At 49.8% G+C, this 14,174-nt stretch overlaps 6 protein-coding genes and 2 non-coding genes across 8 annotated transcripts; 3 read left to right on the top strand and 5 right to left on the bottom strand.

Moving 5' to 3' along the window:
- Positions 1 to 36: 36 nt before the first annotated feature.
- TrAtP1_001287 lies at positions 37 to 108 on the bottom strand. Its single transcript has one exon. It is a non-coding gene; the product is annotated as a tRNA-Arg (tRNA).
- Positions 109 to 1,935: 1,827 nt separating this feature from the next.
- On the top strand, positions 1,936 to 6,708 carry TrAtP1_001286 (uncharacterized protein; the record flags this gene model as incomplete). Its single annotated transcript, XM_066110925.1, has 3 exons — positions 1,936 to 2,030; positions 2,176 to 6,534; positions 6,603 to 6,708. The coding sequence occupies 3 exons, from the start codon at positions 1,936 to 1,938 to the stop codon at positions 6,706 to 6,708; spliced, it is 4,560 nt and encodes a 1,519-aa protein (XP_065966998.1).
- Positions 6,709 to 7,140: 432 nt separating this feature from the next.
- Positions 7,141 to 7,238, bottom strand: TrAtP1_001285. Its single transcript has one exon. It is a non-coding gene; the product is annotated as a tRNA-Ile (tRNA).
- A 250-nt stretch (positions 7,239 to 7,488) lies between these two features.
- On the bottom strand, positions 7,489 to 8,539 carry TrAtP1_001284 (uncharacterized protein; the record flags this gene model as incomplete). The annotated part of the gene is made up of 3 exons (XM_014086170.2): positions 7,489 to 7,715; positions 7,801 to 8,047; positions 8,108 to 8,539. 3 exons carry the CDS (start codon positions 8,537 to 8,539, stop codon positions 7,489 to 7,491), a joined length of 906 nt encoding a protein of 301 aa, XP_013941645.2.
- Positions 8,540 to 8,609: 70 nt separating this feature from the next.
- TrAtP1_001283 (uncharacterized protein) lies at positions 8,610 to 9,589 on the bottom strand. The gene is made up of 2 exons (XM_066110924.1): positions 8,860 to 9,589; positions 8,610 to 8,771 (listed from the first exon to the last, which is right to left on the bottom strand). The coding sequence occupies exons 1-2, from the start codon at positions 9,424 to 9,426 to the stop codon at positions 8,679 to 8,681; spliced, it is 660 nt and encodes a 219-aa protein (XP_065966997.1). The 5' UTR covers positions 9,427 to 9,589; the 3' UTR covers positions 8,610 to 8,678.
- A 126-nt stretch (positions 9,590 to 9,715) lies between these two features.
- On the bottom strand, positions 9,716 to 10,258 carry TrAtP1_001282 (uncharacterized protein; the record flags this gene model as incomplete). Its single annotated transcript, XM_066110923.1, has 1 exon — positions 9,716 to 10,258. The coding sequence occupies one exon, from the start codon at positions 10,256 to 10,258 to the stop codon at positions 9,716 to 9,718; it is 543 nt and encodes a 180-aa protein (XP_065966996.1).
- A 264-nt stretch (positions 10,259 to 10,522) lies between these two features.
- Positions 10,523 to 12,582, top strand: TrAtP1_001281 (uncharacterized protein; the record flags this gene model as incomplete). Its single annotated transcript, XM_066110922.1, has 2 exons — positions 10,523 to 10,631; positions 10,697 to 12,582. The coding sequence occupies 2 exons, from the start codon at positions 10,523 to 10,525 to the stop codon at positions 12,580 to 12,582; spliced, it is 1,995 nt and encodes a 664-aa protein (XP_065966995.1).
- A 315-nt stretch (positions 12,583 to 12,897) lies between these two features.
- TrAtP1_001280 (uncharacterized protein) lies at positions 12,898 to 13,966 on the top strand (the record flags this gene model as incomplete). Its single annotated transcript, XM_066110921.1, has 5 exons — positions 12,898 to 12,921; positions 12,980 to 13,072; positions 13,138 to 13,429; positions 13,480 to 13,883; positions 13,946 to 13,966. 5 exons carry the CDS (start codon positions 12,898 to 12,900, stop codon positions 13,964 to 13,966), a joined length of 834 nt encoding a protein of 277 aa, XP_065966994.1.
- Positions 13,967 to 14,174: the final 208 nt, after the last annotated feature.

Raw genomic sequence — 14,174 nt, 5'->3', positions numbered from 1 at the left:
TGAAGCAAAAAAAGCAAAAAGAGTAATGCAATCACTCGACGTACCAGGGACTCGAACCCTGAGCCTCAGACTTAGGAGGTCTGCGCGCTACCATTGCGCCAGCACGCCTGCTGTCGGTCGAGTGTTTCGACCAATCGCGTCTAATGGAGTGCGCGATTTTAGATTGACTTATATACTGCTAGGCCCAATTGCTCCCCATTGCTTTATTTCAATGAGCTTCAGTTTGATGGAGAAGAGCTTTATAAGATAGATATATATTCCATGGGTTAGTGCTTGTAGAAAACAACAAGGATAAAAAATTGTTGGCTGGTGGAAGGCGGCACGCCGTGGCAATTTAGCCATGGCTCCTGCCTTAATGGATATAGCTACAAGAAGACACGACTTTGCACATTTTCCCTCTCTCAATGAGCCTGTATAATCAATCTGTGTGTATGGGTTTGTGCCATGACTGTATCATCTTGGATAACGCAACTGCATTCACACCGTTATCAGCTTGCTTTCTCAGCATGTACAAACTGCAAAGATTGCCTTCAAGTTCAGTATACAGCTTAACTGGTATCCATTCGCATTGATCCACCTCGGGGAGGCTTAGATCCTTGCATGGCAGCCCTCATTCTCTCTACGCAGCAGCTAGGCTAATCAAGCATACAGGCTACTTGATCGACGGGTGTCGCTCCCGACGCATTCAAGCATGTATTGCGCGCAGCGATTTGAGAGATGCGTTACTTGGTCGGGCAATCGCCTCGCTCGTGATCAGTAGATGACTCACCTGGTGAATAAGCTCCTCACTCATTGGGCCGTGAACTTGGGGCTTTATAAAGGAGGGTCATCCCAACAGCTACTCTTCGGTACTTTGGCTACCGAGCACGCGATAGGGACCCAGTTGGACGACATGGCTGGTTATGGCTAGCTAACCCTCAATTCAGGAACAGCACGTACAGAACCAGCATCGTACTGGCCAGAATGCCGTATACCGACAGTTCAAGCAGCCAATGCAAAGTACCTACACAGAAGCCGAATGCTGCTTGATACCGATACGTAAGTTGTTAGTATTTATGGGCATCGGCACTCTGGTCGAGTCAATTCTTTCTACGAGTTCACAATCTAGATGTCGCAGGCTGCCGCCCAAGGGATGCGCATATGACACGCAATTGGACCACACCAAGCGCGCCTTTTTCAATGCCGTTGGTCAAAGGTCCTCCAGCAGTGCCGTTTGAGCCGTGTCTAGGAGGGCCGGCGCCGGTTCCTTGTCGTTATCACGGCTATCTTAATCAATTCGATGCCATAAGGCTGGCTAGAGCAGACGGGCATGCCTACTTCATGATCCTCATTGTTCGCCTATATCCTTCTTTGCTTATATGATTGATCCGTTCATCCTCATGCTCCAATAGCCGTGCAGGTATTTAAAGCGACTCGCTCCTGCATATTCGAGAATGGCCTCTTCGTGAGACTCATTGACCGCTCATGGACGCATGGGTCGAATGCTCCCTTCCCTTCCTTTTGTAAGACCAGACACTCACCTCTTTTGTCCCAAAGAATCGGTGAGAGTTGCAAAAGCTGACTTCTCATAGGCCGCCCCTTATACAGACTTGCTGCCCTTGAGATACGCGGCATCCAAAGCCCACTATCAGTCATTTGTGGGGAGTTAGCGCAGGGATTTTTGCAGCCACGGCGCTTTCGCCAGGGATTCCAACGCCCTTTCAGCTCAGCGCCGAGCGGGACTTACAAGGCCTGGGATTCGGCTGCGATTCGGCGGGCTCGGTCGTGGTTGGCAGCCTTTTCATGTGGCCCACACGCGCCTTGTGCTACATCGCGAATCAATCAAAAACAGGCATTTCGTCGTTACTCTATCCTTTTCATCCTCACTCATTCAATCTTTGTCTACTCCCTCCTCTGCCTACTCTCCAGCGAGGGCAGATTTCGGATGACGGCATCATGGATGTCGTTCTCTCCCGCCTCAGCACACAGCTGCTCTCCCCACTGAGCACAGATGAGCTGCTATTTCAAGAACATCCAGTGTTTCTCAGCAGGTACGTCACCCACGTCTTACGCATCTGCCATCTATGGTACAGCGGCGTGTTCTTCTCGTATTATGCTTGGTCATCTCCTCTCCTCCGTGCCCGATGTTGGAAAGCTCCTTAAAGGTTTTGGCTGACGAAAATCTACATATTTTAGCCTCCGCATTGAATCCGAGACTGAATGGATAGCTCGAGTTTCCGAATTGACTCGTTCTGGTATTCTTCAGGGTGCGCTTCTCGCTTCATCAGCGGTTTGGCTGACATTTCGTCTTCTTCGGCATCGCAAGAGCACCGTTCCAGCCAGTAGAGCAAAGGCTTCATCCATCAAATGGCCCTACGAAATAGCGTCGCAGGCCTCGCGCATTGCCTCGCTAGTCTTTTTGACCTTGGCTTTCATCCAGGGGCGTGTGCATTTGCTCAACGTAGTTGTTGTTGCCTACGCCTTTGTTCTCGGCTTGTTACGTCCCATCAATGATCTCAATTGGCGCCATGTAGCTCTCCATCAAATCAATTACGTCCTGACCGCCACGCTCTTCATCCTAGTGGCCGCGCAGCTGCTCCCTTGCATCCAGGTCGACACGGACCAATGTATCACAACCACCAGCGTTATCGGCTCCCTATCTTCGCTTGCTGCAGCAATGCTTATCGCCTTGGCCACTCCTAGGGAATGGGTTCCGCCAGTAATCAAGCATGACTTTCCGGGCTACACAGAAGATAATGAGCCTGCCCCCGAAGAGACCTGCAGCTGGCTCAACTATTACTTCACCTATGAATGGCTGACACCTCTCGTGTGGAAGGGCACTAGGCGGAAACTTGACATGTCTGGTATCCCGACGCTAGCTTGGTACGACGAGCCCCTGTATTTACTCCAAAAGATCCAGAAAGCCCGGTCACTATCTAGAAAGACGTTGTGGACGGCGCTGCGTTTTCAGCGCAAACAGTTGCTGCTGATGGGCTTCTGGGCAAGCGCTGCTTTTACCATGGAGAACGTCTCCCCGTACGGCATGTATCGGCTTTTGGATTACATCTCCAACCCTGACAACGCAAGCTACCATCCCTGGGTATGGCTCATTCTCACATTTGCTGGTCCCTTGTCACGATCAGTCCTGTTCCAGCAGTATGTCTTTAACTCGACTAGATTGATTGTCCGAGTCAAATCTGCCATGACCCAAGAACTATATCACAGGGCTCTAGGGTCAATGGAGCTGGAGGAAGATCCATTTGATCTAAAGGGGGGAAGTGCTAACAAGAAGAAAGAGGGCCAAAACGCCCAAAAGTCGACATCCGCTGGTCGCCTAGCAAATCTGATGGCTGCCGACGTGGATGCCGTCTTTCGAGCACGAGATGTGGTTTTGGTTACTACAGGTGTTCCCGCCGGAACAATCATCTCTCTCTTTGGTCTGTATAGAATGATGGGCTGGGTATCCCTTGTTGGTACCGCCGTGCTGCTGCTCGCGACCCCCTTATCCGTATATATGGGTAGGATGATGTATGGCGCGCAAAGACGAGTGAGAAAAGCCCAAGATACACGTATCTCTCTTGTTGCCGAGTATCTAGCTTCTATCCGTGCCATCAAATACTTTGCGTGGGAAGATCCCTCTACGGACCGAATTATTGCGTCCAGGGCAGCGGAACAGAAAGAGCTGTGGCGCGTGGCCGTTTTGCAGACCTTGGTGAACCAAGTCACGCAGGTTTTCCCATATATCGGTCTGATCGTGATGCTTGGCCTGCACGTTGGAGTAGAAAAGCACCGTCTCGATGCTTCCACTGCATTTACTGCTGCCTTTCTCGTGAAGAATATCCGTAGAAACATCATGATGGCCAGCGCATTCTCAAGAAACTTTGCCGCCGCGAGCGTCGCTTTTGGACGGCTGGACACTTATTTCGAGAACACTACGCCTCTCATTCGATACCCGGTTGGGCCATTGAGGATAGAAGGCGCTTCATTCCGCCGGAATAAGAAGGCAACCTTCCGCCTGGAAGACATCTCACTAGATTTTGTCGAAGGCGGCCTCAACGTCGTCACTGGTCAGAGCGGGAGTGGCAAGAGCACACTCTTGCTCGCAATTCTCGGCGAAACTCATCTAGAAGGCGGCAAAGTCACAGCACCTAGCGATATTGCATACGCTTCACAGTCCGCTTGGCTTCAGAATGAGACCATCCAAGCCAATATTCTCTTCCAAAGCCCCATGGACCGTGCCCGGTACGACAGAATCATTGAAGCTTGCTGTCTCAGCGTAGACTTCAAGGAGCTATCCGACGGCGATTTGACTGTCGTGGGTGAGAATGGTACTTCACTGTCTGGAGGTCAAAAGGCTAGAGTTGCGCTGGCAAGAGCTTTGTACTCCCAAGCATCTCTCCTGCTCCTAGATGACATCTTCTCTGCTCTCGACGCAAAGACTTCGGCTGGCGTTTGGAAATACTGCTTCTGCAACGATTTACTCAAAGGCAGGACTACTGTTTTAGTCACCCAAGTCCCCTGGATTTCGTCTCAGGCAGATCTTTCCATCTTATTGGACAGAGGCCAGGTCAAGAGCGCAGAACCAAACATTGGTGTTGTTCGCCAACCAATTACAATTGCCGAAGTGTTGGGAGGAGATGACGATGATACCGAGGACGAAACTCAGGTCGGAACAGAAACCCCTCCCGAGCCAGAATTACAGGCCAATGGCGATGCCCTCAACGATCCTGCAAAGGTTGCCAACGAGACTTTGGCAAGTGATATTGTGAACCAAGAAATGAAGGCATCAGGCAGGGTTGGCCGGCTTGAGGCCTTCCAGTATATGAGGTACTTTGGCCATCCAGTCTTTGCCATCTCCATTTTGCTTGGTCTCGCCGGCTCCAATGTCTTCTTCTTTGCCTCTAGCTACTGGATGGGTATCTGGGTGGACGCATACAACAACAATGCACATGTAGACATTGCTTACTACATGGGTATCTACGCCTTCTTTACCTTTTCCGAAATTATCTCTTTTGGATTTGTCATTGTTGCTTTCGAATGGGGAGCATGGCGTGCTGGCCGTAAACTTCACAACGATTTCATCCGTGCCGTTATGAGCGTCCCCCTATCATGGTTCAAGACGATTCCCATCGGTCGCATTACCAATCGATTCTCTGGCGACATGGCTTCTATCGATTCTGGACTTAGCTCTATGCTCCGAACAACGTGTGACACGATGATGATGCTTTTTGCGCGTATCGCTGCAATCAGCTCGATCATGCCAATCTTCATGCTGCCAGCCCTCGTCACCTGCTGTTTTGGTGTTGTGATTGGAGAAATGTACACGCGTACGGCAGTCATCATCAAACGGCTTTCTTCGTCTGCCCAATCCCCCGTCTTCTCTCAATTTGCTGATACTCTGGCGGGACTACCGGTCATCAGGGCCAGAGCAGGCATGAGCGAGACTTTTGGCCGTGATTTAGCAGCTAAGCTGCGAGTGTGGTCAGCCGCGGCTGAGGCCAACTACAACTGTAACCGTTGGGTGGCCATGCGAGTGGATTTTGTCACTGCCTTGGTGGCTCTCGTTGCTGGCATCATTGCCCTCACAAAGGTGGGAGTCGTCGGCGCTGGTCTGGTGGGCTTCTCCTTGAACAATGCCAACGGTCTGAGCCAGACTATTCTTATGATGGTGAGAGCCATGAACGATCTCGAGGTGGAGATGCAGAGCTTCCATCGTGTCAAGGAGTATGTCAAGCTAGAACCTGAAGGAAAAGACGACGTCATATATCCCGACGAAGGAGAATACGCGGATGACGATAGTCATGTCATTCCCAAGAACTGGCCAAGATCAGGCGAGATTGAGTTCCGCAATGTCACCATTAGATATGATCCTGATGGCCCCAATATTCTTACCGATGTCAATCTCAAGTTCAGGGCTGGAGAGCGTGTTGCAGTTGTAGGTCGAACGGGCTCTGGTAAAAGCACTCTGGTTCTGTCTCTCTTGCGGTTCACCCACATTGTTTCTGGCCAAATTCTTTACGACGGCATCGACATCACAAAAGTTCCTCGACGAAAATTACGTGAAGGCCTTACAATCATTCCCCAGGAGGCGACATTGTTTAACGGAACCGTGGAATCCAATCTTGACCCTACTGGCCGCGTCCCACAGGAGATTCTCGAGAAGGCATTGGAGAACTGTAAAGGCATCGCGTCCTTTTCCAGCGATGACTCCTCTGATGAAACTATTGCCGATGATGTTGATGACCGCTCCGTTCAGAGACAATCTCAGGGCATCTCTCTATCGACACAAGTGGATTCACGCGGAGAAAACTTTTCTCATGGCCAACGCCAAGTATTGTCGCTCTGCCGCGCGCTTATCCGTCAAAGCAAGCTAATGCTGTTGGATGAGGCAACGGCAAGCATGGACTACGAAACGGACAAGGGTATCCAGCAAGTGCTCCGAACTGAACTTGAATCTGCGGGTAAAGATCGCACACTCGTGACGATTGCTCATCGCCTGCGGACCATTATCGATTATGACAGCGTTGTCGTCATGGGAGCTGGAAAAGTAGTTGAGTAAGTTGTGATGTCTCCTCTTGAATGTTGAGTTGTCGAGCGGTTTCGCTGACTGAGTTTGTGAATAGATATGGCTCCCCTCGAGAGTTGTACCACTCTAAAGGCTTGTTTTACGACATGGTTTATCACAGTGGTGAGATGGAAGAATTGCAGGAGATATTAGAGGATAAATAATATGATGAGTTCTTGGTGTATATAGAAACTTTTTTTAATGGGCGGGTTTGCGGATGGCATTGGATATACGAAACTGCCCGGCAAAGTGGCGAGCGTGGACATGTTTTGCTTTATAAGCGTAAAAGGGGAGACGTGGAATTGGAAGCATATTGCATAATTTTTTCTCTTCAGCTTTAAAAGTAAGTTATACGAATACTTGCCGCATTAAGCACGACTCTCATTATCTCACTATTCTCTATACTCCGTTCATTCTACGCTTTCTTGTAACTTAAGGCTCGGTTTATACAACCGGGCTGTCGGAATCCGAGGCCCCACCAACCCACTAATATGCACGCCACTCTCCACTCTCCACATCTAAGAACGCCCAAAAGTTTAGAAGAGAAAAAAAAATTGAATGAACGGAGAACTAAGTTCGATCCATTACTAGAAAGCTGCTCACGGCAGGGCTTGAACCTGCGGCCTCCGCATCACTAAGATTTCAACGAGTTGAAGTATTAGTACGAAGCTCTAACCAACTGAGCTACGCGAGCCCTCGATGTGTGTAAAGCCTTGTGTAATGCAACTATAGGGCTTGAAAGGTGGGGACTATAGATATAAGAGGGTGGTTGATCAGGCTGCAGTAATCGGGCAACTGAATCCTGAGTTGCTATTTGGCCCTAACAATGCTTGCTAAAGCTTGAAGCACCCTCGGTATGGTGCTCTGGGTTCTGAAAAGTGTCCAGCAAAGTTGAGAAAACAATGTGAGCCGTTCACGCCTCCTCTTTGAGACCTTGATTTCTCTCACCCCATCACAAAGCCCTTCTCCATCAAGCTACCACTGTACTCGGACTGTGGAACAACCTGCGCACGAACTAAACCCATTAGTTCAGCAAAGGTTTCCTCTATTTCTTCATCTACATCAAGCCGTTGGCGAAGAAGCGTATCAAAATCGCCGGCACTGTACTTCTCATCATACTTCAGACGGAAGTGATTTGTTTCACGGAGGATCAACATAGTCTCGAGGTCGGCTATGTACAGAGCACCGTCAGCATCATATACTTTACCAAACTAAAATGACGACCAAAGAACTAATTTGCAAGGTATGCTACATACCGTACTCTGCTGTAATTTTTAGGAGGTGCGGACCTGCAAGACGGGGGCAAATACTGTACTGATCCCACCTTTCCAGTAGGTGACCGAGGACTTCGTGGCTGTTGTTCGCAATAGCCGTAGTCAGAGGAGTCTGCCCCGCACTCGAGATCGCATTGATGTTGGCATTATACTCTAAGAGGAGATGGGCGAATTCAACTTTGTCGGTTCGTGCAGCATGGATGAGTGGGGTCCGTCCATCGATGCCACACTTGTTGAGATTATGTTAGCAGATAGAAACAAGGTCGGCAACAGGGCTTCTGAGACCTACAGCATCAACATTGGCTCCATACTCGAGCAAGGCCTTGATTAGAAGGGGGTCACTAGCGTTGCGAGCAGCGCAATTGAGAGGGCTCCCAATCTTGTAGCCGCCTGGGATGATGGGGTCTGGATCGGCGCCGGCTGCAAGAAGAATACGAGTACAGAGGGCATGGTTTCGGTCTGCAGCGTATGACACAGGGCCAGCATGCTGACAGTCCATGATATTGGGATTTGCAGAGGAGTGCAAAAGCGTGGTGACAGCCTCATCATCGCCGCGGGCTGCTGCCCACAGAAGGGCTGTTCGTCCCATTGCATCCTGATCATCGACAGATTTAGGATGCTCCTGTAGTTCCTGGACTAAATCTCGACTAGAAATGCCAAGAATGATTCTGTGCAAAACGGGCATATTTTGATCTTCCAACCAATCTTCACGACGACTCATGCGGGTGAGGGCATCAACAGCATCTTGTCTTAGCCCACCTTGCAAAAGCAGATCTGAGGCTTTGTTGCGAGGGCTATTATCGCTTATCGCCTTTGGTCCAGTCCTTGGTTAGTACTAGAGAAGGAAGGGGATGAGTGGGTTAAACCCATAGGTGGTGTACCGATAGTCGGCGTCTGCCCCCCTGATCAAATAAGAAGCGGCACGTTTCCCACTGCTGTGAGTACACAGCCCACTAAAGGGGAGCGGATATGGCGTCAGTATGGAGAGTCTGGCTCCATTTTGATACAAGTAGAGCAAAGGATAAAGATGATTTGACTTACGCGAAGCAATGAGTATCCGCGAGTGTCACTGACGTCAATGGGAGACGCCAGCCCCTGGGCGAATAGCGCCTTGAGGGCGTCAATATTGCCGTTGATTGTGAAATTGACAGCAGGAGCCGAGTCGGGTACATGGCGATACGTTCGCAGTTGTAAGGAAGGGCCAGTGGCGGCCTGATAACTTGCCTCCACTTGCAAGATTTTGGACCAAAATAGGTTTGCAGGGAACCAGAACTCGGCCTGTACCTTGGGGGCACTGCTTTGCTTGCAAGCATCATGGTCACATTTGGGGGTAATGGCAGGTATGCCGGAATAAGCCACAAAGAGCTGGCCAAGAAGGCGGTTCAGAATGGAAGGGGTTTGTGAGCGATGTGTGTCGTGACATTTGCAAGCGCATCCTCGATCGCACCAGTTTTTACTGCTTTGGACGCCCACGCGGATCGCCTCAATTTGTTGCTGCGAGTTGGACCGTTGGAGTCCATTTGTACCTTTGCTTGCCGTTGATGCTTGGGAGCGCAATTTGGCAACTTCTGGATGTAACCGCGGCAAGCGGGGAGTCTGATAATTCATCGTTGACAGGGTGAGTAAGAGTTGCTCAGTGATGTAGGATTTGAGCCCTTGATGATGACTGTTAATGAGAGCTTGAAGTTCGGTGTGTTGGGCCGAGTTTGATCCCGACAGCTCGCCAAACTGAACGTCGACTCGGGTTAATTTGTACAAGTGTCGACAAAAGAGCAAGCTGTTAGCGAGTCGCGAAGTCACGGTGAGGAGTAATCAAGTTGGTATGTGGTGGGCAAGAAGGGAGATGTTAGCACGTGCACAGGCCCGTGCTAACAAGAAGTAGGTTTGGTTTATCCGTCTACTCTTTGCTCCTCCCATTGATACACGAGCAGTAATTTTTAAGGGTAAACAAGAGGTAATGTAGGTAAAAGTATACGTACATGGTCCTCGTGTCTAACACAAGACGTAGGTTGGCCTCGGAAGCAACAATCTGATTCTGCACTTCGTTGAGGCGGCCGTGATATTTCTTCCAGGCATAGGCACGACGGGCAGACCCCAAGTTGGACTGTTGGCCAGTCGTCCTAATCCCCGCGACAATGAAATCTAAGTCGCTCAGATGACCCTGGAGCTTGTTGACGTGCAAGGCCACCTCATCGTGTATGTCCGAGTGGAGATGCTTATCGCCGTGTTTGGCGTTGACCATATGTTGCTCCTCCTCTTGGAGACATCTGGTCAAGTGGTCGAGTACAATCTTGTAATCTTCAACCTCATTACTGAGAGTGGCAAGTCTTCCCGGAAGCTCCCCAAAAAGCTCATGTAAGCCTCGGAGCCCTTTGCAGACACCCTGGGCCAGCTGGGCAAGGGTCAGTACCCAGGCTATCAAACCAACAACCTCAGCCATGTTGCTCTGTGATGGTTTCTGGTTATAGGTCCTGAAAGATTTTATCTCTGGTACAACCATGAAAGGCATAGGAAATCTTTTAGTGCCTTTCATGGGCGTTACCAGAGGTAGGAGCTATGACCAGAAACCCCCCCTCTCGCGTAGGAATTTAACGACCGACGCATTATCCTACCATAGACAGGCTTCCGCCCCTCTCTCTCGCAAAGAAACTGCCCTACTTCGCCATTCGTCCTTGTACTTGGTAGAGTAATCAACCCCGGAAGTATGAGATTCGGCAGAAATTTCCAACGCTCGCAAGTCCCAGCTTGGAGGGAATCCTACGTTGACTACTCTCGCCTAAAGGCCCTAGTCAACACCAAACCAGCTCTCGAAGGTCAGTACAACATCTCTGTACATGGTGGTTTTGTCCAATACACTGACTTTTAGAGCGGCCATCAGATCTCAAGGAAGCTGTCCGCCATGAAATTAGCATCATTGAAAGCTTCCTCCGCGTTCAGGGCCACGAGATTAGCGCCCAAATAGAGGCCCTAAATGAGCATTGGGGCACCAACATTGGCCGTACGAAATTACCACCACAGTACCGCGGCGTCTCCACGTTGGAGCTCGAAGACCTACAAACCTCATTGATAGAATGTGCCTACGACGTTGCCAAATGCCACCACTATATTAAATTCAACTACGACGCTCTTTCCCGCATCCTCAACAAGGCCACTGCCTTGTTCAACGCCGAAGAACTATTTGATATCAATCTCCTTCTAAGTCGTGCCAAGAACAATCGATGCTCCCATCATCCATGGCTACCCGAGTTGAACACTGCCCTGAAACTTGTACGAGAAGCCAAAGAAAACAAAGAATCAAACGCACCATCGCGGTCATTGCTTCTTGAGCAATATGGAATGCATCACTTTCCGCCCGAAATCCGTCACTGCCTACAAGAGGATGATGGTGCCCGTTTGGAGGCTGTTTTGAATCGCCAATACCAGACTCCCTCTCCAGAGAAACAATCAGCCATTGCCCGACTGGTTCATGTTGCCTTCACTCAACGATCTTCCAACTGCCAGCATGTTCTCTTGTCTAGTCTTCAATCCAACCCACAGAAGCCTTTTCACACAATGGGGAGTGAAGACTATTTGCACCAGGTAATACAGCAGCTCGCCCGATCTGAGGCTTCTTCAAGCAGCCTTTCTGCAGCCAGTGCCTTCCACCGGGTGCTGGAGCTGCTCCACCCGACCCAACTCCCCCTGCTGCGAAGTCAGGACAGTTTAGGCCGCTTGCCCCTCCATCATGCAGCTCGCCTAGGCCTCGACGGAGTGTGCCTGGAAATCATATGCGCCATTCGATATTCGACTGTCAAGGCTTTCCAAGAACAAGTTCGTATGTGCGCAGATGTCTTCGGTCGGACGCCGTTGGACTACGCCGTTCGGCATGGCCATCTCGCTGTGGTCGGACTTCTGATTTCGGAACATAAGTGCCAAACTTCCTCAAATGGACCGAATCCGGTCGAAAAACTAGACATTCTTGTCACAGCCATTTCATCTAACTTCACAGACATCGCCATGCGACTAATCCAAGAAGGCTGGGGCTTCCAATTTGTCAGTAGATCCGGCAAGAATATCCTACATTTGGTTTCAGAGCATGGATCCTCTGTTTTAATCAAAAACCTCGTAGCGCTTGGAGTGGACGTCAACGCCCGAGAAAACGACAGAGGGTGGACGCCACTCATTACCGCCTGCGTGCTGGGACATACTGTTGTTGTCAAAGCACTCCTTCAAGCGGGCGCTGATGCCCGCATTCACGATCGGCAAGGATGGCTGGGCAAGGATCACGCAGCGTATAGGGGCCACATCGATATTATGAACACCATCCAAACGAGTGGCTCTCTTTTCCTGCCTTCCAAGCACGGCAACCATCTTTGTAACAAAATTATTCTACCACGACGCTCGTCTACTGACTCGGTCATCTTCATCTATCTGGGGACGCTAGATCTACTCAAGATTACACCTGAGGTCAATATTACACCATACAGAGCCCGCATATCGCCCGCTCAGATACCCGACACGTATCTTGACCTTAGCATCTCACTCATCGGAGGCAACAGCCCAGAACACATAGTCCCTCTTCCATTTATATCGGAAAACTCTGACCGGCCCTGGTGCTTCACGACTAATGATATGGAAAACGCAGCCGTTATCTTCAAGCTCACTAGCCCGCTAGAGGAGAAACCAATTGGAGCAGCTATCGCACTCCTCAAAAGCCTGAAGGGAGGTCTGGGAGCCAACCATGAAAGCTTGATCAGAGACTTTACCATCCCCCCTTGTCAGTGATCAATATGGCCACGTAGGAAGTGTGGTCTTCACATTTGTGGTCGCCCGTCCGTTTCACGGGGCGCGAGGCCCGTCGATCGAACCCCAAAAGTTGGAACTAGAGGCCTTAACAACTCTCGGCGGCCATCGCGGTAAGGTGGTTGGATAACCTGAGAGAAGCACGCTGATTTGAGTGACCAGGAAATGGACAGAATGACAACTTAGCCTGCTTACAAGTTAGGGAGAACACGCTTCAGGTATTACGCTTTCTCGCGTCCTCGTGATCACCACTCTTTCTAACCACTTAAAACTAGTCATTCCGGACTGCCATCGATCATGGTGCTGACGTTGTTGAATTTGGTGAGACCAGGCGATCAACTAGGAGCGCTCTCCTCTGATCCTTCTTATAGATGTTCAGTTGACTAAGGATGAGGTCCCCGTCATTTACCACGATTTTCTTGTGGTTGAGAAAGGCTCTAATGCGCCGATGCACACACTTACCTTGAAGCAGGTTGGTTTGCGTGCCTTGCTAATAGATTGATTTGTCGCTAACTTGGGAAAAAAACAAACCACTAGTTCATAGCAATCAGTGATGCACAGTCGCCCTCGGGACTGTTCAACGACCAACCTAAGAGACTACCATGGGATGAACGTGACCGCCCCAGTGTGCTTCCTAGCTCGCGCCGCGGATCACTCTGTGCGCCAATGGAAAGTGTCACGGAAACACTCATTAGCCAGATGAAACACACTTTGAATTATCCAGGTTATAAGCCCAACCTCCGGGGCCAAAGCATCCACGAGCCCTTCATCAGTCTCGAGGAATTGTTCCATAGTCTGCCGGAAGAGATCCCATTCGACATCGAACTGAGTAATTCTCGCCCATCACTTGCCTCACGATGCCTCTAACTATTTTCCCAGAGTACCCCATGCTTTTTGAAGCTACCGATTTTAAAATGGATATTTTTACGTTCGAGGTAAACCATTTCCTTGATACAATTCTCTCAGTAATATACACGCACGCAGGACCCCGTCGACGAACTATCTTCTCATCGTTCAACCCAGAGATTTGTATGGTGTTAGCCGTGAAGCAGCAGCCATATCCCATTCTCTTTTTGAACGACTCATCCAACTGGCCTACAGGTGATATGAGAGCCACGAGTTTACAGACTGCAGTACGCTTCGCCCATAAGTTCGGGCTGGCTGGAGTAGCCATGGCATCAGAGCCGTTTTTAGCAAGTCCCGGTTTGGTCGGCTTTGTAAGAAACCAAGGGCTCTACACTGCCACCTACGGGCCTTTGAACGATGATGTTAACTGCGTAGAGGTAAGTAACGATCTGCGACACGTGAAAGTATCCCATCATACTGATTTTATGCTAGATTCAAGCTAAAGCAGGCGTTAACTTAATCATTGTGAACAAGGTTAGAAGTGCTAGAGAGGCATTGAGTAGAAAAAAGTCTAAGGGTTAATATAATGTTACAACCCAACACTTAAGGTCGAAACCATAGCGCCCACAGGGTAAACCATCGCAGATTAACTATAATCAGCGGACCTATTCAGGATCAGGCACAGCAGGAAAGCTAGGAAAGCTTGGAAAGCCAGCTATCCATCACAA

Source organism: Trichoderma atroviride, chromosome 1 (assembly GCF_020647795.1).
Source record: "Trichoderma atroviride chromosome 1, complete sequence".
NCBI classification, from domain to species: domain Eukaryota; kingdom Fungi; phylum Ascomycota; class Sordariomycetes; order Hypocreales; family Hypocreaceae; genus Trichoderma; species Trichoderma atroviride.
The sequence above is the reverse complement of the archived record's forward strand: the minus strand, read 5'-3'. Positions and strand labels throughout refer to the sequence as shown.